At 40.0% G+C, this 27,054-nt stretch overlaps 3 protein-coding genes across 6 annotated transcripts; 2 read left to right on the top strand and 1 right to left on the bottom strand.

Annotated features, from left to right (window-relative positions):
• Window positions 1–304: 304 nt before the first annotated feature.
• Window positions 305–3,622, bottom strand: taf10 (TAF10 RNA polymerase II, TATA box binding protein (TBP)-associated factor). Its single transcript, XM_020088755.2, has 5 exons — window positions 3,185–3,622; window positions 2,340–2,497; window positions 1,784–1,848; window positions 761–875; window positions 305–617 (listed from the first exon to the last, which is right to left on the bottom strand). The coding sequence occupies exons 1-5, from the start codon at window positions 3,315–3,317 to the stop codon at window positions 528–530; spliced, it is 561 nt and encodes a 186-aa protein (XP_019944314.1). The 5' UTR covers window positions 3,318–3,622; the 3' UTR covers window positions 305–527.
• An 874-nt stretch (window positions 3,623–4,496) lies between these two features.
• On the top strand, window positions 4,497–9,653 carry LOC109630565 (putative oxidoreductase YteT). 3 transcript variants are annotated; one of them, XM_069527239.1, is made up of 14 exons: window positions 4,497–4,634; window positions 4,930–5,038; window positions 5,280–5,364; window positions 5,458–5,531; window positions 5,846–5,905; window positions 6,157–6,264; window positions 6,380–6,436; window positions 6,711–6,841; window positions 7,035–7,089; window positions 7,354–7,446; window positions 7,545–7,679; window positions 8,128–8,229; window positions 8,689–8,850; window positions 9,052–9,653. In XM_069527239.1, exons 2-14 carry the CDS (start codon window positions 4,946–4,948, stop codon window positions 9,178–9,180), a joined length of 1,284 nt encoding a protein of 427 aa, XP_069383340.1. In that variant the 5' UTR covers window positions 4,497–4,634; window positions 4,930–4,945; the 3' UTR covers window positions 9,181–9,653. The 3 variants fall into 3 exon arrangements, with proteins under 3 accessions (XP_069383340.1, XP_069383341.1, XP_069383342.1); XM_069527240.1 differs by having other exon boundaries at window positions 4,561–4,634; window positions 4,907–5,038; XM_069527241.1 differs by having other exon boundaries at window positions 4,573–4,616.
• Window positions 9,654–17,174: 7,521 nt separating this feature from the next.
• LOC109630793 (ERBB receptor feedback inhibitor 1) lies at window positions 17,175–26,755 on the top strand. Of its 2 annotated transcripts, XM_020089182.2 has the most exons (4): window positions 17,175–17,387; window positions 22,380–22,505; window positions 23,625–23,704; window positions 24,607–26,755. In XM_020089182.2, exons 2-4 carry the CDS (start codon window positions 22,468–22,470, stop codon window positions 25,617–25,619), a joined length of 1,131 nt encoding a protein of 376 aa, XP_019944741.1. In that variant the 5' UTR covers window positions 17,175–17,387; window positions 22,380–22,467; the 3' UTR covers window positions 25,620–26,755. The 2 variants fall into 2 exon arrangements, with proteins under 2 accessions (XP_019944741.1, XP_019944742.1); XM_020089183.2 differs by lacking the exon at window positions 22,380–22,505 and having other exon boundaries at window positions 17,221–17,387.
• The last annotated feature ends 299 nt before the right edge of the window (window positions 26,756–27,054 follow it).

The following is a 27,054-nucleotide window of genomic DNA, read 5'->3' as shown; positions in this document are numbered from 1 at the left end:
CCCATTAAGTGTTTTTTTTTCTCTCCAATCATCAAGTTGCTTGTTTTGGTAACTGTTGGGTTTCTCTGTCATTTGTAAGGTCTAAACCTTACTATGTAAAGTGTCTTAGGAACATATATGTTGTGATTTGGCACTATAAAAATAAATTTAATTTAAAGAATGAGTTACCACTGTTAAGTTTCAGTTACATTTAAAGAGGCACTTCCACTTGTGTTGGACACTAGAGACCTCTTTCCACTATTGCAGTCAACATCCATCATGTATTACTGTCAAACGCCAGATATAACATCTATGACAGACAAGGTTTTTGTTAAGGATTTTATTTCCACAATAAAATGTAATGTGGTGGCTTCACAAAAAATAACAAATGGCAATGTGACTACAAAGATTTCTCAAAGCTGTACTAAAGTATGATGATCCAAAAAAAAAAGACATCAAACAACAGAGATTTTTTGCTGTTAACAGGCTAATCGGTCAGCAGGGCAATAAACCTAGCAAAAGCAAAAAAAGCCTCAAAGAAAACAGATCTATGTGAAGTAATATGGCTTCTTGACATTGACGCCATATTCTGAGAGGGCAGGAGACAGGTCTTCCATGGTCAGAGTGTACTTCTTATCCTTAACAGGGAAGAGACAAAAGATGAACACCATGAATAGAAGAAAGATACAACTGTCACCATCTTTAACCAACACTCCCTTTTTCCTCACATACAGGAGGGATTATACTTAAAGTGCATGTTCAAAATGAGAGAAACACATACCTTTGTCTTACTCCTTGAGCTTCCTGAGGCAGTTCCCTTCATTTTACAGTATTGCAGTGCATCATTGGCAATGTCTGAGATAAACTTCTGAGAGGCAAGGGAGATCAGTCGGATTCTGTAGAGATGGGAAAAAAAAGGATTGCTGTGCTTTTTCCTTTTCATATCGACATATTGTGTCTAATATCGTGGGAAAAAACAAGGCCGTCAGACAACAGCATCTTTCATAGAATGACAATAAATGGCCTACGAGGCTTTAAGTGTCTGTACTTTATGCCAATACATGCTCTTGACAGTAAGTATGGGAAATAAGTTGCTACAGTAATGTACAGTGGCAAGAAAAAGTAAGTCAAGCTTTTGGGTTTACCTTTTTTTTTTTGTTGCAATAATTGGTCACAAAATATGATCTGATCTTCCTCTAAGTCACATGTGTAGACAAACATAATGTGCCAAGGCTAATACCAAACAATCAATTACAATCTATAATTCCTTATTGAACAAACCCGTTAAACATTCACTGTTCCCGTAGAAAAATAAGTGAGGAAGTAAATAAGAATATGTGATGTTTATTTTGGGAGAAGCAGCTTTCTCCATAACCTCCTCCTACCTTGACACCATGGGCCAGGATTTGTTTATTGTAGACTCCAGAATAGAAAAAAATAACCAGCTCAAGAGATTATTTTGAGCCTTTTCCTGTTACTCTGGCTTCATTTTCACCCCACTGGGTGACTCTGTGCCTTTAGAATAATCTGAGGTAGATGCAGACTATTAGGAAGAAATCGCCTCAATACGTATGATTCCTTGTGATCACTGTAAAAGTAGATTGTTTATTTTCTCAATTCCACATTCAAATGTGTCAGTTAACAAACTGTGGCCCTTGCTTGTCCCAGCTGTTGTTCAGATATTGCTTAAGCACAACAGGACAAAATCAGTTTTAAGACTCTACAAAGGCATAGCATGTTTAGCTGATTGTGGATATCAGGCAGACTCTCACTGAAACCTGCAGGTAACTTTTGCATGACTTACATTCTTGGATCAGAGGCCTCAAAGCCAGCCCGGTTGAGGTAGTACCCTGTAACTGCATCAGGAATCTGAAAAAGAAAAAAATAGCAGATTTCATCTTCTGGTCAAGTTTCACATAAACTTCTTTCACTTCAATGGACAAGTATATCTAAAGAACATTAATATAAAAGGGGATATGGAGTTGATTCTCTTCATTTATTGAAAAGTATTTGATCATTATACTACACTGATTATACTGAGGCAAATTATTCAACAGTGTATCTTATGGCAGTATTGAATCTACAAGTCTTAGTTGTTAATGTGATTAAGAATCTTGATTTTCTGATTATTTCAGTGAATGAGCCAAAAACAGATAACTGTACCCATCTTTATACATTTTATATACAAACAGTTTTGTGACTTTTAGTGTTGGTTATTAGTGAGTTCTGTACTCACAACAGAAACACTCAGGTGTTTCCAGCAATAACAGGGCAATGTTTTGAGTTCCTGGTCTTTCTGACCAAGTATCCCCATGTGTGAACGCAGTATTACACAAGGTGACTGACAACACTTGACCTACTGTGGGAGTGTACTCTTCCAGCTGCATGAGAAAATCCGCCAGGGGTGTGGTGGAGATGGAAGGTTTAACATCTCCGTTGGTGATGCCGCCGGGCAAATAGACGCCATTGGAGACAGATGTGTCTACGGATGGTGTCACCATGGCCGCTGACGTGGAAGCTGTAAAATTTACTGAGATGAGTTTATTTTGAACCAAAGACACAAAATTGTTTTAATACCTGCAATATTTGTGCTAAATCCCAACACTGCTTGCTAAAAGGTGTTGCACAAAATCCTAAATCCATACATAATGCATGAAAGATGCTTTAGCACTTCCATTTACAATAAGATGTCAGTTTATTAAGAACATTGATCTTAACAAATGCAGTCTGACACAGCAGTCCTCGAATAAATTCTGCCTTTACTTAGGTTATAATGGTTGCTTTATCCTCAAACTGTGTTAGAGAGGCCTTGATTCAACTGTACTGAGATAATAAGAATATGATTTCTATTATATCTATAATATTGACACGTGTAAAGCGTCCCTGGGTCTCTTATAAAGGCGCTATATAAATTTAATCTATTATTATTATAATGCCCACTCAATTCAATACAACTCAGCGGCCCCACAGTCATTCAAACGATAATACTGCTGAGTCAACACTTATCTAAAACACTTTCAATAGAAGCTGGAGATTATAACCTTAATGAATAGACTTAGACACAGGACTGTTGGAATAGACTGCATTAGCTTGATCTCTCCCCGTGTAGCTAACAAACTCATCCACCCTGGGCAGAAAACATCTCTCCCACCTTGAACTGAGCTAAGACTTTAGCACAACATTAGCCAAAGTGATATAACGTTACCATTACTCGTGACCGAAGGGATGCTGCTGACGTTGGATGTTGCATTATCGTTTGCGATACAGTTACTTGAAGTTGAAGACGTCGTGGATGGCACTCCCGTTGTGACAGACTGATTAACGTTGTCAATGTTCATGTTGTTGTTAATGTTAGCTAACGCGCTAACCGTAGCTAGCTAGCACGAAGAAAAGTCCAAATATGCCCAAAAGCGCAGCACCTCTAACGTATAGCTCTAAGAACGGGTTGTATAAAGTAGTTTGTTGTAGAGTCGAGCTGCTTTTTTTTTAAATATATGAGATTAAAATAACAAACACGAGCGTTAGCTAGCGTCAGAGAGTTTGTTACCGAGCTGCACAAAGCTAAGCTCACACTGCAGAGCTAGTCGCGTCACGTGACGCTAGCTGTGTGGATCGGCTCTCACGAAGTCAGCCGAAGATCTCCGAGGATCCCAAATAAGACATATATATATATATATATATATTTAGTTTAGTTGAATGTTCACATTATATGTTTCTCTGTAGACTTCTTTAAGTTCAATTTAATCTGTGTCGTAATTATAAATTAATTTTAACTGTGATAAAATATAAGTTTACACATCCGTCAATAAAAACACACAAATCAAAATACACAATATATAAACCACTGAAGTATTTTTCTCTGAGAAGCAACTGTTCAGTGTATGGAGGGCAAATACATTTAACCAAAAGGGGACAATCGTTGACCTTTACGTGGAAATGTATTATTCTTTTTAAGAAACCTAAAACACAAAGAACAAGTTTCTAGTTTTTATTTGTCATGTGTAAGTGAACACAGGGTCAACAGTACAATATACTGTTGGACGAGGACAGGTCATCTTAGCGATGCAAAAGAGCAATAACATATAGAATAAAGATAAACATTTAAAAATAAATCAAATGTAAAAGCAACATCTAACATAAATGATTAGAGGATGCAAGTGTAAAACCAAAGTGAAGAGTGTGCTGTATAAATATGTGCATACATATATAATTATTTGTTTCAGAGGCTGGGAAACAAACAATGAACAACTCACACAGAATGTGATTATACTTGTGAGAGTCTGTTTGTATAAAATAAGGTCCTGGTGATTGGTTATTTTGTCTAATTTCACAATTATTAAAAAACTTTTTTTTATTTAGCTCGGAATGATGCCTATAAAGTTAATACAGTTTCCATCTTCCTTTAACACAGATTAATTAACAATCTCCTGGTGAAGTGGGATTTTCAGACTAAGAAGCCGCCGTTTCCGAGCAGCTGTGAATGCAGCAGCTGTACCTCCTGCTCACTATAGGGGGCGCTGGGACACGTCATGACTGCTTTGAGGTTGTATTCAGTGCACGAAGAAGTGAGCTCTCTGTTGTTGACCATTGACTGGACCAGCGCGGGAGACACGTACACACACAGGAGGTCTTGACAGGTGTGTGGGACAAAGCAGGTACTGATCCAAGCAGACATGTCTCAGACCGACAGACATTATTCATAGAAACACTGTCCAACACATGGACTCTGTATTCTTACTACGCTAGTGTGTTTAACCCATAGACTTGTTTATAAAGAGGTTTAACTAGTGTATTTAGATGGATACAGGGGTGTTGTGATTGCAGCCTCCAATCATGATCATCTGTACCTGGTGAATGATGTCATATTCTAGGGGCAGTCGAGGTGAACAGCCTGACTGACTGGTGTATTATCTTCCCCTGCATTGAGCGAGGTGTGTGTTTGGGTTAAAGGTCACAGGGAGCCACAATGACCTCCCCGGTCAGCGTGATCGTGGTGGGAGCTGGATGTCGAGGGGAGATCTACTCCAAGTTTGCAACCATCCATCCTGAACGCATGAAGGTCAGGAGAGAGGGGGTCCTCGATCTGTAGCCCCCCAGAAGAAACTCATGAAAAAATATCTGAGAAAAGTTCATGTCACAATAGAAGATCCTCAAATCCATTTTCTCTTTATTGTGACCAAATTTAGTTTGTGTTTTTCTCCTTCTACAGCCACCATGAAGGTGGTTACAGAGTAGATTATTCACATATATAAAAAAGGACAAATAAATATCTTTGTTGTGTTTACTCTTCACCACTTCAGGTTGTAGGTGTTGCTGATCCAAGGAAATTTGCTCGCTCTAAACTTCAACAGCAACAGGGGATTGTAGATGAAAACGTATTTGACGGTGAGCATCAAAAGAATAAAAAGTCTATAAATATAATAATATTATAAACCTTGTGTTGAAGTATTGAATTACTCCTTTTTTCTTTTTAATTAGACTGGCACTATATAGTTGAAAGAGAGAGGTTTGCGGATGCTGTGGTAATTTGTACTCCAGACAGCCTTCATAAGGTAAACATACAATATATACACACACACACACACACACACACACACACACACAGAGACGTACATTTATATAAAAACACTCACATTTTGCTGCAGAAGAAAAACCAAACTTTGAGTCAGTGTGTTATACAACTGATACAGCTTCTCTCTAATTCTCATATGACACTTTCCATATAATGTATCTGTTTCAGAAATATCCAGCTACTGCTCAAAGACTCTCACCTCAATATTAGTCTGAAACTGAAAATAATTCGTTTGGAAACTGCGTCTTTGTTTCTTGTCTAATCATCGTGGTTATTCAACCGTTTGTTCTCCAGGAGCCTGCTGTGGCCTTTGCAAAGAAGGGCTACCATATCCTGCTGGAGAAACCAATGGCAGTGAGTGTTTTTCAAATGAGCTTAAACACGAAGCATCTTAACATAGAGCATTCGTTTAACTTTCAATATTGGTGTTAGTGAGTCTACGTGTGGATTTTTGTAGTAATTTGTTACATTTAATTTATAATTCAGACCCTTTAAAGATATAAATTCATCCTCATTTGTCAGTTTCTGAAAGACTAAAATTCTGTGATTGCATTTGTGTGACTCTCATGCCCTCCTTACACATTCATGTGTCCACATGACTTAAGACAACTGCAGAAGACTGCATGGCCATTGTGGAGGCTTGCACTAAGAGTGGTGTGATACTGTCGGTGGGTCACGTTCTCCGGTATGATCCCACCATCCACAAGATAAAGGTGAACACTTGATTCATCAAGACATCTGATAGTTTTTTTCCCTTACCCACCGTTTTTTGGCTCAAGATTTAAATTTGGGAATCTTACAATCTTAAAAAATGAAATTCTTTTCTAGGAGCTGATAGTCGCTGGAGTCATAGGTGACGTGATCCATATTCAACACCTTGAGCCAGTAAGAATGAAATATATGAATATAATATAAATCTTCTCCTCATCAACCGATTTAATTTAACAGTAATATTATTCTTGTTTTTTATTAATTCACGTGGCCCAACTGTTAGTTCTACACATTATTGTGATGATTTAAAAAGATCTTCATAAAGCTGATATTGTTCCATTTCATACTTATATGCACCTAAACGTTGTACAGAGCTATGAACCCTTGAAGTTAATATGATGTCACATGTGTACAGTTTGTTTAAAAGCAGCATCGACCTATGTTCTAGGTTGGGTTTTATCACTTTGCACACTCATTTGTTCGGGGGAACTGGAGGAATGAAGCCGAGAGCTCTTTTGTTCTTTTGGCCAAGTCGTGCCACGACATCGACCTGATACATGACTGGGCTGGAGCACGCAGGTAAACCATCAGACAGGAGTCAATGCTGAACTCCACGCTGGCTTTAGGTTTAGAAATATAATGTTGAATCAAGGTTTAATAGCTTACAATTTATCAACAGACTTTATGATAAATAACTATGAATAATGACACAACACAAATACAACAGTTTTTCCTAATATTAAGCTTGAACCCAACAGTTTTTACTTTGCAGGTGTTTGAAATTGTCATCATTTGGATCAGTCAGCCACTTCCGAAAAGACAACAAGGTACGTGGTCCAACACAAATAATCACTCATATAACAACTGCTGATAGAAACAACCCGTTTATTCAGTGTAGATCTCTGAAGCAGCTTGTAGATCCTTGTGAACCAGCACATCACTTTGCATCACAGCACTTAACACCCTTTCACCATTTTGTTTTGTGTCATCAAAAGATGTATTACATATATGACAGTCCTCTGCTCTACTGTGGACAGAACTCTCTGTCCCGAGCATGAATATTATCAATGATATTGTTTGTGGTCTGTCAGCCTGCGGGTGCTGCAGATCGCTGCCTGGATTGTTCAGTAGAAAGAGACTGTCCATACTCTGCTCGCAAAATCTACCTGGACAGAGTGAAACAGGTGAACACTTCTCAGATGATCTACCACATTGATGAATAGGACCATTTATCTGTTATACATCATCTTTTATGTGCTGTGTGTATATGCATATATTCCAGGGTCACACTGGCTGGCCTGTATCAGTCATATGTCAGAGCTCGCTGCCAGACATCGAGTCAGTAACCGAGGCTCTCAGCGCTGGACCATATGGCCGCTGCGTCTACGAGTGTGACAACGATGTCTGTAGTAATCAGGTAACAGTGGCTTCATAACGGATTCAAGACTGACTCTTAATTTCCTTGGCACAACTCACTATTGAGCTTGAACCCTCTTTGTTTCTGCTTGAATTAAAGGGATAATTATTGTCTGAATTGTTTTACAGCATCAACTCACATTCCTTCAAGAATAAGCCGCACATTGTCCCAATGTTGTTTGTATTTTGGATGAAGCCACAGGCTGTATTGCCCTTTTGTACCTGTCCACTCTGAACTATTGCTCTAGTTGCCATTTTGTTATTTACATCCTTTACCCTTTCCCCTCTATTCATTTGCTGATGTAATATTTCTATCTCTTTTGAAAAAAGACATTTTAACCATTTTCCAAGATAGAATTTAGAAAACTATATATGTGAGGTCATTATTTACAGTTAGAGGCATAACATACTTCCCACTTTTGTTTTGTTCATCTGTTGTGTTTGACCAGGTTGTTAACATGGAGTTTGAAGGGGGCCTGACAGCGGTCTTCTCTATGGTCGCCTTCACTAAGGAAATATGCAAGCGAAAAACAACCATCTATGGCAGCAAGGTAGGACAGAAAGAAATGTGGAATTCAGAAATGAAAATGAAAAAAATTTAAAATACAAGAGGAAAAAATAGAATTACACTAAGTAGAGCGCATTCCTCCACCAAGGCCCAACAGCCCCATTTGTTACCATACAGCAGCTGAAAAAACGACAGTGTATGTCTGAAATTTTCACAGACGTTCACACATGATTCTCAAAAAAAATCTGCAAAAATGTTAAAGACAGTGGAAAAAATGAAATCCTGGATCAGCCCCCTGATCTGGATCCACACCAGGTCAAACGCAGTTAACCATTAAAACGCAGCCTGTAAGACGACAATTTAAAAAAACACACAAATCGAAGCTGTACTGGATTAAGAGTTGTCTAATTGTGATGTATGTTCCCGATCTTGTACTGCACATCTCTGATGGATGTATCAGCTACGTGCTACAGTTTCTCTGTACTGACATGTGTTTTCCCAGGGGGAGCTGTCATACGATGGCCATGATGTCTGCGTGTTTGACTTTCTGACCCAGAGTTCTACGAAGTACACAGTACAGGATAATACTCCCTCACAGTTTTGCATGAGTGGACACGGTGGAGCAGACTACCACCTGATGGACGCTTTTATTTCTGCTGTGGCAGTGAGTAAACTCTATAGAGCTGTTATTTTCCTCCTTTGCCAAAACCATAATTAACTCATTTGGTTTTTGCAAAAAAAGAAAGGATTTGATTTGAATCATTTTTGAACAGTTTTGTCGTTCTTGTAACTGTAGCTATTTGGGATAAACACAGAAACTATGTTTCACTGTGATTTAATTCTGTGTGTTTGCGTGTGTGTACAGAACAATGATCCATCCCTGATCCGATCGGGTCCTGAGGAGACGCTGCTGAGCCACCTGCTGGTGTTTGAAGCCGAGCGTTCTCGTCTGGAGGGCAGGGTGGTGTACATTGGTAATGGTAGCCAAAGCTAGATGAATGTTGTGCCATGCACCTAGAGGAGATGTCAAAAGAGCTTTAAATGATAAGGGGTGACGTTGGTATTGATGTGCCACAAACAAAAAACACGTGATCTCCGCAGGGGAATCAATACGTTACGTTCTGCCTCCTACACGCTGCGCCACCCCTCTCCTGAATGCTCCAGAGATTTCTGTGTCGTTGTGAACGTGTCCGAGCTGAGAATCTTCAGCTGCATTGGTCACGTGTAAAAGGCAAACTCCGGAGAAAGTCGGGACCAAATTTTGCAGATTTTCTCCAGAGGTCATGTCTGAAAATGACCTATGATACCTGGATGATCAAAGACACAATTAGACTAATGAATGACTGAACGAAGCTTTGTGTTTTGATGCTCATGATTTTCTTCCATTTACTCAGGGAATCTACTGCTGTCTTTGTTTGTGTGACTAATTGAAGGACTATTTTTTAAATTAAATCATGTTTGCCACAACATTTGTTTTTCATTATAATGCCATCAGTTAGTCAGGATAGCTGAAGACAAAAAGTACTAATGAACTAAACTACTGGTTATTTGACAGAAAGCCCTTCGCCCTATGGGAACCAATGTGATCCAGGGTTTTTACTTTACCTTTCAATGGATAATTCTTGCTCCTATGTCGCTTTGTATAAAGAGAGATATACTGCTTTTCTGATTTCTGACTAAAATATAATGTATTAATACAACTATTTTCTACAAAAGGCATTTACATAAGTTTTGCTGAGTGGAAAATGATCATTGTGTAGTTATATTGTAATCTGTGTTATATAAACAATAAATCATACAATCAATAATATAACCTCCCTTTAGTTTAAAACTGTTGTGATCTCATAGATAATGAGTAACAATAGAAAAACCTCTCCTCTGTCTTCTCTGCCAAGCATTTGTTAGTAAAGTAAAAGTATCCAGACTAATTTCACAGCACTGTCAAGTAACATGTTTCAAACACAAGGTGTCACTGTTTCATTTTATTACTAGTGAACAGTGGTCTGGGGTGATAATAGTTTATTGTGTTACAAAGTAATTAGCACTTGTGAAAGCCACAGCAGTAATGATAAAGCATATAAGGACTGTGTGGAACTAAGAGCAATGCACTGACGACAACAGGAGCAGGCAGCCAGTAGCTTTGGTATAGCAGTCAACAAAATAAGGTGCATGGTGCCACTCTTTATGGGAACAGTGGGATGGTAGAAGTTACATACACTCAGATCTATGAGGTAGCCATGAATTAATATTTTAACTCCTTCAAATAGGTGACACAGTGTGGTCACAGGAAATAGGTTGCTGTTCTATGTAATGTGGAGTGTATGTCGTGTATGTTTGTATGTTGTTCTCGTATAATGTGCCTTTTCCTAAATTAATTTTGTGTTACAGCATAAGATTTATAATCACTATTTCTTTATTTTAAGTCCTGGTTGATGCACTCAATGTCTGGGAAACCTTCAAATGAAAGCATTAAGTCAGGCTGTTTCAGGTCTGAATCAGAGACTTTATATAAGGATGGACAACATGACTGCTCCCCAAAAGTGAAGCCAAAGCCTCCTCCATGTTATTGGATTGGACATGGACCAAACCAAAAAGTATATGTTGAAGATTGGTTGTTTGTGTGTATCAGCTGGACCTTGTTACCACAGCTCCATCTTTTGACATTTACTGCACAGACTCTGGCTCCAAAGGCACAAGATGGCGGCGAATCTGGGATATTTTCACTTAATTTCTGGAGAGGAATGTCAGATGGTCTGTGGTCTGAACACGTAGAGGCAGATGACACCTGCATTCAGCCCTTTTTGATTGTCATTTTTGGCTTAAAGGCAATGTTGTTGAGACTAAATTTAAACCAGTGAGTAAAACCGAATCAGGTTATTACTGTTCATGGATATAGTATAACTCACACTGCATCACACACACAAAAAAACTGCTCTGCACTTTTATCAGGCAATCACATTCCGTTATGGAGGGAGGCGTCCTTTCTTAATTACTCCCTGAACAGCACACCACTCGTGGACCTTGCAACACAGCCAGGATGACTAACTCTGGAGTGTGGCCAAGGGTCCATACTCCCAGATGGATCACATTGTGTTGATGGTGGGACTAAGAGTCATATGAGTACTGTGGCAAGAAGGGTGTGTAAAGAAAACTGAAGGTATGACGAAATTAATCACTGTGCCAGGATGTGAGTATACACCACTGGTGTGAATGGACACTCAATGCTTCATTTTCCATTTGATGTAATCACCTCCTTAAAATTTGAACCTCTGACTATACATTTTCTCTTCTTCCACTAAAGACCAACATTTAGAGATTTTCTCAACCTATCTGTACGAGGATGTTTGCTCTCTCTTTCCCTCACACACACTGACACAAGATGCCAGACTGGCTGGCAACGTGCTCCAGGACGAGTTTGCAAACTGAGTCAGCAGCTGTATTTTTCAATGACTCAACCAATCCGCCACAGAGCCCTTTCGTTTCTCTGAGCCCTGCCCTCAACCCTCTCTCACTGCCTTCATTTACTCGAGTCCTTACCTCACTTCAGCATCACTTCCTCCCAGCTTACTTGGATACGCCTGAACTCCCAATAGCTCTATGAAATAATATTATTCCAAAGAATTTAACTCTGGTCATAATTTATGGAAAGGTTATGTAAAGACTTCATCTTTTCTGTCATCAGGTTACTTTTTACCCTCATTTTGCTTGAAGCTCTACTTTTTCCAATACTGATATAGACTGGTTAGATATAGACTTAATGTGGCGAGTGATGTGGTCATTTTCAGAGCTAATAATCAAATGATTCTGTGAGTCATTCCCTGTATGAATCAGTCATGTTGCCCGGAAGAGACTCCTACATCTGCCTTGACTTTTCTCTTCACGCAAAAATATCTGCTGGAGGGCTGTGATAGAGTCACACTGCTATTTTTCTACTTACAGGACTGGCATCTTCGAACGAGGAAGTGGAGGAGGAAAGCACAGAGGGGAGCAGTAAACTGTAAAACATTGGTGCAGTCTGGCTCTATCTGTGACTCAACAGGAAATGATGGAGCTGCAGTACGTAAGGTGAGAGAAGGGTGGGAGTGAGAGATAGGGTGAGGGAGCAAGAAGGTTGACTCTGTCATGCCTCAGGACTCTGAGCTATGTTGCGTGGAGAGACAAAGAGTGAGCATACCATGGTTTTCCTGAGGATATAAAAGGGGCCATGAAGACACAGCTGGCCTCACCCCAGCAGTCCGCTGCTACTCTGTACAATATAGAGACATGACACACGTCCACACACAAGGTACAAAAACAAGAGTCGAACAACTATATTAGCAATAGTGTCGGATGTTGCCCTCCTGAGCGACCGCTCTGGAAATCGACTTTGGCCCCAGAACATGCTGCAAACATTGTGAAGAAAAAAGCAAATATTGACAGTGTCTTCTTGTCATGTTCATTTACCATTTGCACAAAACTTGATCCATATCCAGCAAACTTGTGTCAACAAATCCTTTTCATGCCAAGCACAGACCATCTACCTACTAATTCCACAAATGTCTGTCTGTCTGTATGTGGAACGTATATCTCGCAGAATATTCATCTTATCGGCTACTCCCTTGGAATGTGTATCGTAAATAGCCCGAGAATGTGCAATGTCGAATTTGGTGCAATTTGGACATTCACTATTAAATATTAAAGTTCTAATAAACAGGCGACCAGCGCTCTGTAGCCTTCAGTGGGTGCGGGCAGTGAGCCTTCAGCCTTTGGACCGATTTAAACATGTTTTCTAAAAACTACAGCATTGGGCGGCAACTGGGTCAAATCCCAAGCCAAAATTGCAGCCAGATAATTCACAGGTGCTTGTCTTCATGGCAGCAACATTCATTGAATCATTTCCTCTTGAGCAAGTTGTCTTCAAAGTCAAAGCACAGTGTCTGTTTTGTTGCTGTAAAGCTTTCTATCAACTGAATTAAAAAATCTCCAGTTAAATAAATTGTTCAAACATATTCAGTGTCATTTTAAAATCTTCAATGCAGATAAACCAGGTAGGATGATCACAAAGTTTTCACACTTCACTGTGCACCATAGACTGTTATAAAAAGCCCTGCACACACACACAATAACAAATGAGAGTATGTTGTAGAAGTGTTTGAGGAGGACTCACTAATTACAAGGAATAATTATGAAGTAGCTCCTGAGCATAAAATCACCCAAGACGCCAGAACATCACAAACAGACAGGTTTAAAACTCTGCTACTATGATAACTCTTGAATTGGAGATCAACTTCACACACAGCGGAAGGCCTCCTGCTGGGCCTGCACACACTGCCCTGAAACCATGGGCAGCGACGTTGCCCAGGCCCCCTGTGTTGCATCCTGGGTAAAGAATTGCTCTTTTCATGCTTGGTTCTCTGGCATTCATTGAAGCTGTCACCATGAAATCAGATGTCACAGAGTTTAAATCACTGTAATCCAAGCCACTTCCTCAGTCACTTCTTTTCCCCCTGACCCTCTTTTGTCTTTCCACTCAGGGCATGACAAAAACTCATTTGTTTCTTGTCTTTTTCAGGGATAGCCTGGCCACACATAAAGCTGCGTATTTGTACGTGTTTGAATTGTGTGTTTTCCATCTCTAATCCAGTCATTTGCTTGTTATTACATTTTTTTCACAGTCCATTGTATTAGTAATACAATTGGTGCAATTACAAAAGTCAGTTTTGCGTTAGAATAGATAATAACAAAATAGATTTTCTTTGGCAGTTGCTGAGCTATGCAACAGTTAAAAGCAGCAGCACTAACATCATTCTTCGGCTCATCCTCTTCTTCCCAGTGGCTGTGGCTTCTGCGATAACTGAGCTGTCTCCTCACAGGATGAGGTCAAAGGCTGTGGTGCGAAGCCCACTCAGACATTTGAGGAGCCCGAATCCTTCCTGACGCCTCCAACTTGTCAGACCCAACCGCAAATCCATTAAATTAAAAACGATTAAATGAAGGGTGTGTTTTTCACATTGCGCACAACTCAGTAGGCAGCAGCGATACATTTATGAATGGTGCTGATCCAGAACTTTACAGGACAGAACTTTTGGAAACCTCTTTAACCCCTTATTTAAAACACATCCTCTGTTTGGCCGTGCACTTTGAAATGAAAACGTCAAACATGACTGTTCCATGTCAGGCAGAAGGAAGTGGTGGGTGGTAACAGAGAAGCAAAGAAAAAGAAGTTGACAGCAATCAACTTGAAAATGTCCTGATAACTAACTTCTCTGGAAGTAGTGCAGCGTTGGATGACAATGCCCCAGTGCCCTACCACAAGGTTTACTCATCCGTTAATAAACTTCTGATTTAATAGATAGGAATTTCACCTCCTTATACATGCAGCAGCTGTAACTGAGGCATTTCACAAATTGATTATTTTTTAAAAGTGTTTTAGCTTCACAGGGCGACATCACCGCAATTGCAAGAAATGTGAAACTCAAACATAAGATTGGTCGACCGTGACTTTGGAAACAGCCACAGGCCTTGTCTGTCAAGTCTGTAACGGTGCTCTAATTACTATTACATGTTTGTACGCAGCTGGTTCTTCTATAAGAGAATTCCCTGTGTCACCATGTCAGCACACCAACCTACACAAATGTACTTACCATAGAACACATATGTTAACACCTACTTACTTCATTTCATATTCCAGCTTGAGAGGTTGTTAGATAGGGGGTGGGCAGAGATCAATCTTCTAAAATGTTTTTCATTTCAGGGATTATCTGCTGTTCACAGCGTTTTCATGGAGGGACATGGAAACTGATCTGCTCCATCTATCCAGCTTGATATTTCCTGAATTATCACCGGTGTGTATTTCTTGCTTTAACCTTGAAGTTTCACCTCTTTAATCAGACTGAGCTCGTGAAAAAAGAGAGTTATGATGAAAAGAGCTCCTTGATGTGAGGGACTTCCTTCAGAGCCATCCATCATGTCTTTGAAAAAAGAAAAGCACAAGGGAGGGTGGGGTGTGGGGTGGTGGTGGTGGGGGGGGGGGTTACAGATGTGGGAGGTGGGCTTCTGACTGCACTGACATCTGTGAGGGGCGGAGGTCTCTCAGAGCAGGAAATGACTTGACCTTCCCTGTGGGAGACTGGCCCGGCCCGACAACAACCCCCACAGCTCTGTGCATCCTGGGTCACCGCGGGCGCCCACCGAGGGCCATGGATCTACAGCAGAGAGGCAGGGCCGAGACTATCTGCTGGTCCAGGTGGCAAAACATGAGGATTTTTGGGACGACGCTGTCTGACTTTTAATGGAACAAATGAGCAAACTAAATTTGACAAGGATTGATTGTATTTAGAAACATGTTTCAAAATCAAGATGAGAGCTGCAGCTTTACCCTTTAAGGGCAAAGCCTGACGTCACAAGTGACGGCAGTTTCTTTTTATATGTCCACACTGGACTCACATGTGCTACCAATCACTTTATTGCCCAACAGGAAGTTGATCAAACTGCGTATTTACTCAAAAGCATGAGTATGCCTTTAAGCAAACAAGTTACGTTAGACTTGATGATTGCAGCAATATGAGCACAGCAGAACATTAAATGTGATGTATTTATTTTGTGGGTTTTTGATTTACAGTGGGTATAAGGCACTCCTTGGTCCATATATGACCCTGTGTGGATTTTATTGGTGTATTGTGGTATGAGTGAACAGTAGTAGAGAAGGAAGGAAGGTCAAAGGGTCATTAGTTATCTCTCTTACACTTTTATAAGGTGGTTATATTATTCAGCACATTAAAATATTAAATATGTATTTGTCAGATTGTTGCTACAATAAAAAATGATATGATAGTTTGGTGGACGACTGTTGGCTCAGTGTGGTCTGGACTCTGTGGTCAAAACAAGAACGGCCTGCACTCACTACCCTGTTATTTTCTGGTAAACGGCCTCGTACATGGCCCCCGTGCCTCTCAACGTGAGTGAAGACAAACAGACAGTGAACTCTGATGTGACATGCAGGCTTCAAAACAAGTCCTCATCCACCACGATCTATATTGTACGCACGCCAGAAGCCACCCACACACTCTTTCTGACTCCCACACAGGTCAAACCAAAATTGTTTATGAAGGGCAATTTCCCATACACCCATTCACTACAGCGCAGATTTGAATTCTGATTCCGGAGACTGCTTTTTCCATTTCACCTATAGAGTTCATTTGCATAGATGAAACATTGTTTTCAAAATGTTGAATAAATGCTCCGTAGTATTGAGAACAGATATTTGTCTAGACGTGAAGTATAGTCACATGTCTCTCACTGATTTCAACGAACTTGGCATAATGACAGTTGGCGTATACACACTTCTTTCACTTGCATATTGAACTGAAAACTCACCAGGCTGACAACTTCTCTGATTTGAAGTGGTCGAGGTTCAGATCTTTTAAATACTCCATTACTGGACAAATTCCTGATAAAATAATACAGACATAAAAGCAATTAATAAATGATCACAAATAAAACTACTAATTATGCTGAATGACACCTTTCAGAGTTTAATTGGACTATAACAACTAATACTTTAATATACATGTTACATTTTAATGTTGTGGCTTAAATGGTCAGTAAGAAAAATGCATTGTATTTTAGGGGACATTGATTTGTCTAAAGTCTCATGAAACATATGCCATGTTGTGTCTCATTGTTTATACAATATATTAAATTTAAATTTAGACATACTGTAACTCCACCTGAGTACCTCAAAGGCAAATATCACCCTAAAAAAATGTAACAAGAGTGAAGTAACGAGAGACAAATGCAATGGATACAAAATATAAATAAATATTATATATAATATAATAAATAATATTTTCGTCTGGAGCATAATCAAGTAGCAAATCTCATCTTTTAAGTCCACACACAGCCCAGGATGCAGTTTTCTGACTTCGGTTGAATTGATCCTGGGGATTTTTTTGTCAGGGAGGTTTTTCCTCTCAGGCTGCTGCAGCAGGGTGGAGTTACAGTAACGTGCTCGGGTTGTTGGACTCATTTATAAGGAGATGTGGAAACTCACGTCACCCTGACATGATGCGTCTCTGCTGCTGGTGACAGAGGAGGATGTTGTGGCACATGGGTCACATCTGACCTGGAGTCTGTACTGACACACACACAGACAGAGTATATCGCTGGACTGGAGCAGCAGCAGCAGCTCTACGTGATGGAGGAGTAATCCGCTTCTTCACGGTAGGACTTCTCTTCCATTTACCCATGAAAACAACAATAACTAATGTAAAGTGAGAGTTTTATAATCTAATGAAGTCAGGAGAAGCGTTTTGTGTGATGTTATTTAAATAGAGAAGAAAGCAACATTACTTGATTCTCTGTCTCTCTGGGAATTTAGATGAACGAGAGACGCGGTCCGTATATATATAGAGAGAGAGAGAGAGTACAGAATATATAAATATAAACAGTGTTGTAGTTGTTTCTTTGAGAATACTCTTAAGTTGGACTGAGTGTGGACTGGTACAGCTCGACTACGGGTCATCGTTCTGTGAGCAGCGGGACAGTGTGCTCCTCTGAGCCGCTGCTTGTCTCCCGATGTCCGCCCCGAGGATCCACACAGGCGGGGTGTTTGTGGGACCGTCCCCGCTGAGCCACTAGTGGGCGCTGGAGAGGGACTCATGTGTTCCTCTAATACATGTAGCTCATGGACAGTGGGACATTTATGGACACCACAGAATGTTTCATTCATATTTTAATCTATTTTAATTTGAATCAATCAATTAAAACATAGTTAGGCTCCTCCAACCCTGAATGTAAAATTTAAATCAAATTGTATAAAATTGTTAACATAAAATCCAACTGCTGCTTTAATATTGTTCCCTTTCCATCACATTATGATGGTTAAATAAATATTGTCCCTAACTTTAGCTCACTCAGGTTATTTAAATGTTTTATATGCATGCAAGTACCTGTGAAAGCTGCATATAAACATATGAAGGGACATTTTGAATTACTTCATCTTTATAGAAATGTTGGGCCACAGGTATAATAATATATGTTATTGAAAATATTGTTCTGCTTTTTGTTTTCTACTACTACTTATGCTGCTTATATCCATTTTGTGATATTTGTTCAACAAAGGTATTTTTATTTTACCTTTTAGAAAAAGTTCTAAATAAACTAAACTAAACTAAGCTAGATTAAACTAAACCAATAGTACCAAATAATTATTGTAAATGTGTAATTCAAAATTAGGTTTGTGGCCAAAAACAATATCAAGATTAGATTTTCATTTTCTATAGATGATAAATGTCACATTATAATATTTTATAATATTTTTGCTACTGAATGCAGGTTGTAGTTTTAAACTCTTCTTCATTGGTAGAGAAACTGTAAAACATTTAACAAACAAGAGGTAAATCAATTACGTGTTACCTCGTCAATGTCTTTACTCAATGCATACCATTACATAATACATATTGAGCTTTTGTTGTACTGTTATTGAGGAAAATTATAGGGCATTAATTATTGACGGTGTTTTATTGCACAAGTCAAAATTACTGCCCGGAGCTGTCATTCATAACTATCTTCGAGGGTAACTTCCACCAACACCTACTGAATCAGCCTCTACAATCAAATATGGCTCTTAATTATCTGAACAACCTGAACAGAAAAATGATTCATATCGTAACAAACTGCATGAGTAAACAGTATACTTCATGAATGAATTGAGCCGATCCCAAAGACTAATGATTCACCAGCATGTCAGGAGGATTTACCCTACAGCACCATGTGTGCTGTAGGGTGTTACGCTAATGTTGAGGTGGAAATATTTACATCAAGATTTTGCTTCAGAACGTTAGGCTGTGTATTATTTGGCCAGTAGAGTTTAAAGCAAGTTGTAACAAAGTGATGCAAACACATACCTAATGGTAGCATCATAATGAAATCATCTTTAAAGGCCCCTACCATGGACTGTATAAAGTTTCTCCACTTCCTCCCACTATCCAGAAATGAAGCCAAAAATCACAGATACGAACACTGTCATCTTTTCTCATTTGGAGCCAGAGTCTGTGCTGTAGCGATCATAGCATAGAGCAGCGGTAGTGAGAAAAAAAAAAGAAAACACTTGGACAAATATCAGTATGATAAGAACTAGGTGAAATGGCAGTCATGTATTGTGACTTTTTAGTGGAACTCATGTCCCATTCACCAACATGGAGGGGACAGCATTTATGACCTATACTGCAACCAGCCACAAGAAGGCAATCAAGACACTTTGGCTTCACATTTGGGGAGCAGTCATCCGTCCATCTTTATATAAGCCGTTTTCAGACATGACCTCCGGATAAAATAATACGTCACTTCCTGTCTCTTTCTTCTGCCCCGGACTGCTCCGCCTCTCACCTGAATAACGTGGAGGAACTGTTGCTGTTGTGAACGTGTCTGTGCATAAAAGCTTCCGCTGTATTGTGCATGTGTGAAAGGCAGACTACGGGTAAACTCTGTAGCCAATTCTTCGGATTTTACCCGGAGGTGATTTCTGAAAAGGGCTTCACTCAGACATTTGCGTTCCACATGCATCTCCTCTGGAGAAAATACAGAGGACCTGTGGAGTCCATTGCATGTCTGAACTCAGCTTTAGAGTCTATGGTCCAGTCAGTGAATGGCTTCTTGCCTGAATAAAGTGAAGTGGGAACAGCCAACGACAACACATCAAGGCTCCCGCAAGAGATAAACAAACAGTGTTTTGGAGTCTCTGGTTTGTCCTTCCAACACGTGGTTGTCCTGCAGGGGATTTGTGGTGCAGGCCCATACCTTGGCTCTGTCTGCTTGTCTCCATGGCGTATCTTCAGTCCTAACCTCATGGGAGAGTTCACTTGGATTTTCAGGCTTGTTTCGCTGCACACTAAAGTGACACAAAGGCCCATTCATGCCTGAGAGTGGCCCCATTCATGGACACTGAGTAATTGCCGGTAGAATTCATAATTGTTCAGCGTCTTCCATCTCCGAGGTTCACTGGCGGAAATGACGCCACAGTCGGTTGTTTTAAGGATCACATGAATATTCAAATAGATGCACGACTCACTTCGTTTTGTTTGTGGAGTGTTTCTTTTTTGTTGTTGCATTATGCATGCGCTGCATTGTTTGCTTCCCACGTCAACTGTAGGGACAGGAAACAAAGCAAGACTTTGAAGAGTAAGATGGAGACCTTTAGGCCTCCAGGCATGTGTGTGTGTGTGTGTGTGGGGATTTGTAATTAGTGGTTTTGCAGGTGAATTGCCGCAGGCTTATACAGACAGGAAAGAGAAACTCAAGTGAGCATTACCTGAAATTTAATATTTTATTGTGAAATATAGCTGTTCGTGTTATTAACTGGGGCACTAAGTGTTTGTGTCGTATCTACGTTATAAATATTGTGTTGAACCCTAGAGGAGGAATATTCTGCACAGTTTGATGTTCAGAATTTTAGATTTTTACAGAAATTACATTGCTTTTCGAAGACAATGAGTGCTTTGCTCATGGACATGCCATCAGGGTAGAGTCCTGCCTGCAGAAGGCCGTCACTCAATTTTAAACCCCGTCAGTTGTCAGACGATGTGATTAATCTAAGCTTGTGCTCTGGCTTTACACTTCAAAGCCAAGGGAGCAAAGCTGATGTTGTCACCTCTCGTATAAAAGCAGGATGATCCTCACCTCACCCAGAATACACGTGTCCGTCTCCAATTGGAAATGTGAACAGCTGCTGTCATATCAGGAAACAAGAAGAGGCAGTCACTTATGTACCAGTAGTTTAATATTAAAAAGACGAATATCTAAGAAACATGGAGATTTGGATTTGACATATAACAAACACACTTATCATATTTTTCTGACAAGTTTCTTTAACCACTCTGTAGATGGTGACATATATTTCATGCAATACCTCCAAGCTTCTACTATTTATTACACTTAGTATTTGTTGTAGTAGTAAAGTATTTCCTTGTTAGTGGTGGTGTGGTGTTTTTACAAGTCCCTTTTCTTCAAATGATAAATAAATGAACTAGAATGACATATCCACCAATCCCAACAACAGTCCCCTTAAATTCAACCAAGCTGCACCAGATTTCACACGCTCATAGATATCAGTCCCCTAAATATTTCACCATGAATCCATGAATTATTCCCTGGAAAATCAGTGAAAAGTGTTGAAAAGCACCATACTTCGATATTTGTTAAAGAAGAAAGATAGAACGTTGTCTAGGTCCACATTAAAGTTTAATGGATTGTTTCTTAATGGAAATCTGTTCAGTAGTTTTTGTGTAATCCATCTGACAAACAAACAAACAAACGGTCAGGGGTTAAAACATAACCTCCTTGGAAGGTAATCAAAATATAGGAACCACAGCCAAATCTGAATGACATGAACTTTTCCTTAAGTTTCTGTGTGCGTATGTGTGTGTGTGAGTGTGTGTGTGTAAGCACTGGCGGGTTTGTCATTCAGCATCACAGGAATGCTGCACAATTAGCCCCTGTTGTGAGGGCGGATACTGCAGGGTTTCATGGTCACAGAGAAGGAGGAGGGTGAGGAGGGTGAGGAGCGCTGCCTGCTGCCCTCCCACATCTGACCCAGAGGTTGTGCAATAGCCTGCTCATCAGAGAGATGGCTTTAAGCTGGAACCACAAAGAGATACACATGGCAGCTGCCCGAGCAGACTGAAGTCATTTACTGAGCTTTTGTTGTGACTGTTGTTTTCCTGGAGGCTCACCTAAACTATGCAGCGAATGTAATGTTGTTATTTACTGCAAATAATCAGGACAAGATGAAGATGTGATGGTTTTTTCACAAAATGCTTCTGATGCACTCCGTGTTGTTTCAGTGCACAACGTAGAATGTAAGTGTGTAGCCATGCTGTGTTGATCATATAAATTAGAATGGAACTCAGTAGAGCATAATCCTCCACCAAAACTCAAGAGTCCCCTTATGAAACATTTAAATTAAATGCATCCTGATATTTATTTGGATCTGCACCAAATTACATACACTCCTAAATATCCGACAGTTTATGTGGCCTGTTTATGAGCATTTCAAACTGCTGATGAAGGCGTGACCAGAACATCTGGATGGAGTCCTGTCACGCAAAATCCGAATGTGGTGGAATCATGTTTTTAGCGTTTAAAGCTTCGTTCTGACTCACCTGCTGTAACGAAGTGTGGATGTTTCAGCTCTATGTTCTCTCTCCCCCTGGCTAGAATGAAGCGGTGATGGGTTTGACGAAGCTGAATTGTGCTGGAGCTCTACCGATACAGACCTTCAGGATATTAAAGAACACGACTGACCATGAGTCAGAAACACAGTTGGGGACAGCAGGACCTCAGGTACACCAACACTATCCTGACACTGACCAGAACAAACCATAGACGTTATATAAAGATGGACCAAACAGCAACTCAGTAAAAGTGAAGCTAAAGCATCTTGATTGTCACGTGGCTGGCTGGAAATAAATTTATTAACCCTGCCTGATAGCAGTTTGGACGTGGACCAAACAAAAAAGTCAAAGTACATGTTAAATATACTTTTCTCAAAGGTTTCTGTCGTTTTAGGTATATTTATATAGTTTGGTTTTGATTCTATAAAAAACAAGGTGAAACATCCTGATTGACAGCTGACACTGACTCGTGATTGGTTGAGCATGTGTATTAGTGGGACCTCACTACTGCTGCTCCATCCCATGATCACAGGCTTCAAATGCACAAGATGACCGCATTCTTATCTGGGATATTTTGGCTTCATTTGAGGGAGTGGAGATGCATCATCCGTCTTTATATACAGTCCATGGAACAAGCTGTGAACAGCAATCAGTTATTATCATGCAGTATAGTATATCATATCAGGGGTATGACTCTAATGTTTCCTTTTTTTCATTGTTTTTCATATCCTTCTACCTTGTTTGATGTAAGAAGAGACAAAACAATTACTAATACTATTTTAAAAGTTTTAAAGCAACTCAACAGCAAGTCTTTAAGATGTTATTAAAATAAGAACACCTTTCATTTAAAGTTAACTAACTTTAACTTGCACTTTAAATTACTCCCTGACATAATCCTCTAGGTGTTTCCACGTCTATTCTTTTTAAAAAGGACAAAATCATAATCTTGCCTTTACAATCTATAAACGGTACAACATCCTCTATCCTTAGACTGTTGAGTTTGATAAAAACAGACAAAAAAATAATTTGAAGAAGCAAAAGTAAAATGAAATATTGATATGGAAAAATGACATCAGGTAAACAAAGAGCAAACATACGTGAAGAATACGGTTCAGTGAAGATGTTGAGTTACATAATGTAAATAATGAACGGAACATATATTCTGTTAAAGCATATGTCAAGCATGTTTTCTCACATATAATGACTTACTATGTGCAGGAATGATTTACACACACACACACACACACACACACACAGTATGGATTTCTCAACCTCTCTTACTTTGCAGCATGTGCTTGGGCCTAAGTGCTGACATGGAACACAACCTGACGGAGCTTCAACAGCAGCAAATGGCCAAGGAATTTAACTGTGAGTCTTTTACATATGATTTTTTACACATTTTAAGACATTACTCAATTATTTTCCCTCAGATTGAAATGTATTCACTAATACTGATTCATATGTTTTGTAAATTTGAGTCAATATTTCTTTTAGTCAAATTTACCGAAATATATTTTGTGCGACATCGTACTTTAAAAACACACAAACATATCCATGTAAATTTGTTGAACTGTTTTTGACTTTAACAAGTGCTATAAATGTTTGCGATAATAAATCAAATATTTCCTGTACATACGCCACTAGAATGAATAGATTTTATTCCAAAGTTTTTCATGGCCTGTCAAAATACAGTGTAAACCCTGGTTGACTAATAAAACAGCATGTGGCCAGGCGAGTGTTTGCGAGCTTGTCATCAGTGAACTGAGCAGTGTAGCAGAGAAGCGGAGTGGAGATGGAGGGGAAGCTATCGCTCCCTGGTCACCAGCTGTTCCTGCAGTCTGGAGCACATCGGATGTTTCCACAGAGAAGGTTATGGGAAGCTCCGTTAAGATTGCGGCCCGTCCTGCAGATAATGACGATTCCTGTGTTAATCAGGGTGTTGTGGCTGATGTTTGACGAAGAGGGTGATAGGTCAAGCGGTTGTTTTCGACATATTCTTGCTCCAGTTTCCTGTACGATACCTTCATTAAAAACAACAAGAGTTTTTTTCTAAGAGTGGGCAGCCCGCTCCCTCTGGTATTTTTCCCTCCTACACCATCACTTCTCTCAGGTTTTCTCACTGCAAGTTGTTTTCCATGTTTCTTCCTGTGAGAGTTGTTTCCCCTCTTCAGGAAACAACAGTGATAGCAAAACCTTGTCTGTGGTTTCTTGGTGTTTAAGATGTCACGAGGACATGGGTTTGATATGTGATTCTTTTTTCTCTTTTTCAGCTAATATTTCCTGCCCTCAGTCTCCATTCTACTCTGATAGTTATTGCCTGATGTCAGATAACCTACTGCGGCCCCATGAGGGAGACCAGGTGGTCCCTTCTTCCCAGAGACGGACAGTGTTCGGGAGCTTCCACAGAGGGCCCAAACCCCTTCCACCTCTCCCTGACCCTGAGGAGCTCATGTCGGACGAAGCAGCCGATAACGAGGTTGAGTTTTTTACCAGTGACCGACGGCGCCTTTTGCCCAAAAGCTGCCCCAAGGTCATAACCAGGGGCAGCAACAGAGAGTGTGGACAAGTGAATCATGCCTACCAGGAAAGGCTGGTGGAGCCAGTCCCAGCAGGTGGAGCTGGACTCGGCTCCATGGCTTTCTCTTGGCCAGGCAGAGAGGACAGACCAACAGGTAGAGGAGGAGGGTTCGAAGCCAACAACTGGGCACCTGCTCTCCACAGAGAGGACCAGCAGCATGTGGCGTCAGCAGTTGGAGATTCTTTGTGTAGCAAACAGTCGGATTCCCAGCAATCAGCCAGATTTCGTTTTTCCTTCTCAGGCCATGCTTTCCAGCCACACAGCAGCACCACAACCTGCCCCTCCGACAAACCACTGATCCCTCCTCGCATCCCCCTCCCGGGAAAACCTCCTGCTCTAGTAAAGACAGTGAGCGCCCACAGGGAAGACAAGCCTCCCAAGATTCCTCCGAGGGTCCCTTTAGTCCCACCCTGCCCACCACGCACCCCTAGCCCCAAAAGCCTTCCAATTTATATCAACGGTGTGATGCCTGCCACGCAGAGTTTTGCTGCTAACCCAAAATATGTGAGCAAGGCCTTACAGAGACAGCTCACTGAAAGGTCGCCCCCCGCAGCTCAGTTTTCTCCCTGCATCGTTCCCATCTTGAAGGACGGGAGACAGGCCAGCGCCACACACTACATCCTCCTGCCACCGGGCCGACCGGCACGCACAGACCGACGGGAGAGACTCCACGGTGAAACGTCAAGGGTGTGGCAGAACAGATAGAAACTCTCACACTGTGAGAATGTTAACTGAACATTTTACCAGTCAGTATTTTAGCAACACGTTTTCCTCAAGTTCAACTGGGAGAAACATCATAACATTCCAGTGTTTTCAGTAACAGGAGAGAAATATTCACCTCCTATTCCCAGTTTTAATTTTGGTTGCTGGGATACTGCAGTTATCTCACAGGGAGAAAAAGTGTCTGTCAGTCAGTCACTCACTCACAATAGAAACAGAGATAATACGACATCTCTTATAAGTGAGCAAATAATTACTGTATGTACGAGCTGGGCTTGTACGTGAATTTTTTGACTATGCTGCTTTACATCTTAAGTATAATATTTTTGATGGATTTAATGTTTTTGCAGAATCATTGTCACACTAAGATAATTATGATTCATAGTTAATTTGACAGTGAACTCCTCTCATATTGACTTCACCTGAAAATGAACTTTCTTTTATAAGTTTCAATGGATTCTAGTCAATTTCAATGCTAATTAATTTAGCAAATTGAGTGTAATTGTGCAGTCCTCAATCAAAAAGCTGGTTTTACTTTAAACACCAAACCACATTCCCCTGCTATACACTCACAATTATCATATCATTGATTGATTGCTTTCATATTTCACTATTATGTGGTCAGTGTTTCATTTATTTAAAAGTACGTTCAGTGATCCAACTAATTTATACCTGCCATCATACTTGATAATGATTGACAGGCCTTTTGATATCAGTGACATCAGCAAGTCATTAATGTTTTAAGATTTCACATCAGCTGTGTTTATATACATCTTTGTAAAAGAGGCAATTATTTTTAATTATGATCTGTTGACAAATACTAAATATTGATCATTTTAAAGCAAGGTATTTAACAAAGTGTATGAATTTAACTCAAATACTGCTTGCATGGTCACATACGTAAAGATCTGAAAGTGGATGAATGTCAGTGTGCGGAGAATAATTATCATGTTACATTAGTGCAGACCAACATTTACGGCCTCTGTTACACCAGTGAGTTGGAAAGTTCTCATGAAGGTTCTGTGGCTGTTTGTTAGTTCAACATGTTGCTGTGTCAAAAGTGAATCATTGTAAATTTGTTTTTAATATATTTATAGAAATAAAATAACTTATTAATTCTATCATTGGGTCATTGTGCAGTGTTTTGTTTTCTTGCTCTGCCCGGATTCTCACAGACTTGTTCTGTAATAAAAGTAAAACGTTTTCACATTGTGAGACAGGGTGTTTTTCAAGATTGCTGTGGATTTCTCAGAGGATAATTGGATCATGACAATGGATCTTGATGGAAATCAACAGACATATCTAGGGCATTGGTATTTAAAAGTGTGGGAAATTTGGTGCAGCTTGATTGGACTAAAGGAGACTCTATTTGGAAAATGCATTTCAACCTATTCATTGTAAGAAAAAGTAGACACATTAC

This window comes from Paralichthys olivaceus, chromosome 6 (assembly GCF_024713975.1).
Source record: "Paralichthys olivaceus isolate ysfri-2021 chromosome 6, ASM2471397v2, whole genome shotgun sequence".
Classification (NCBI taxonomy): Eukaryota; Metazoa; Chordata; class Actinopteri; order Pleuronectiformes; family Paralichthyidae; genus Paralichthys; species Paralichthys olivaceus.
The sequence above is the reverse complement of the archived record's forward strand: the minus strand, read 5'-3'. Positions and strand labels throughout refer to the sequence as shown.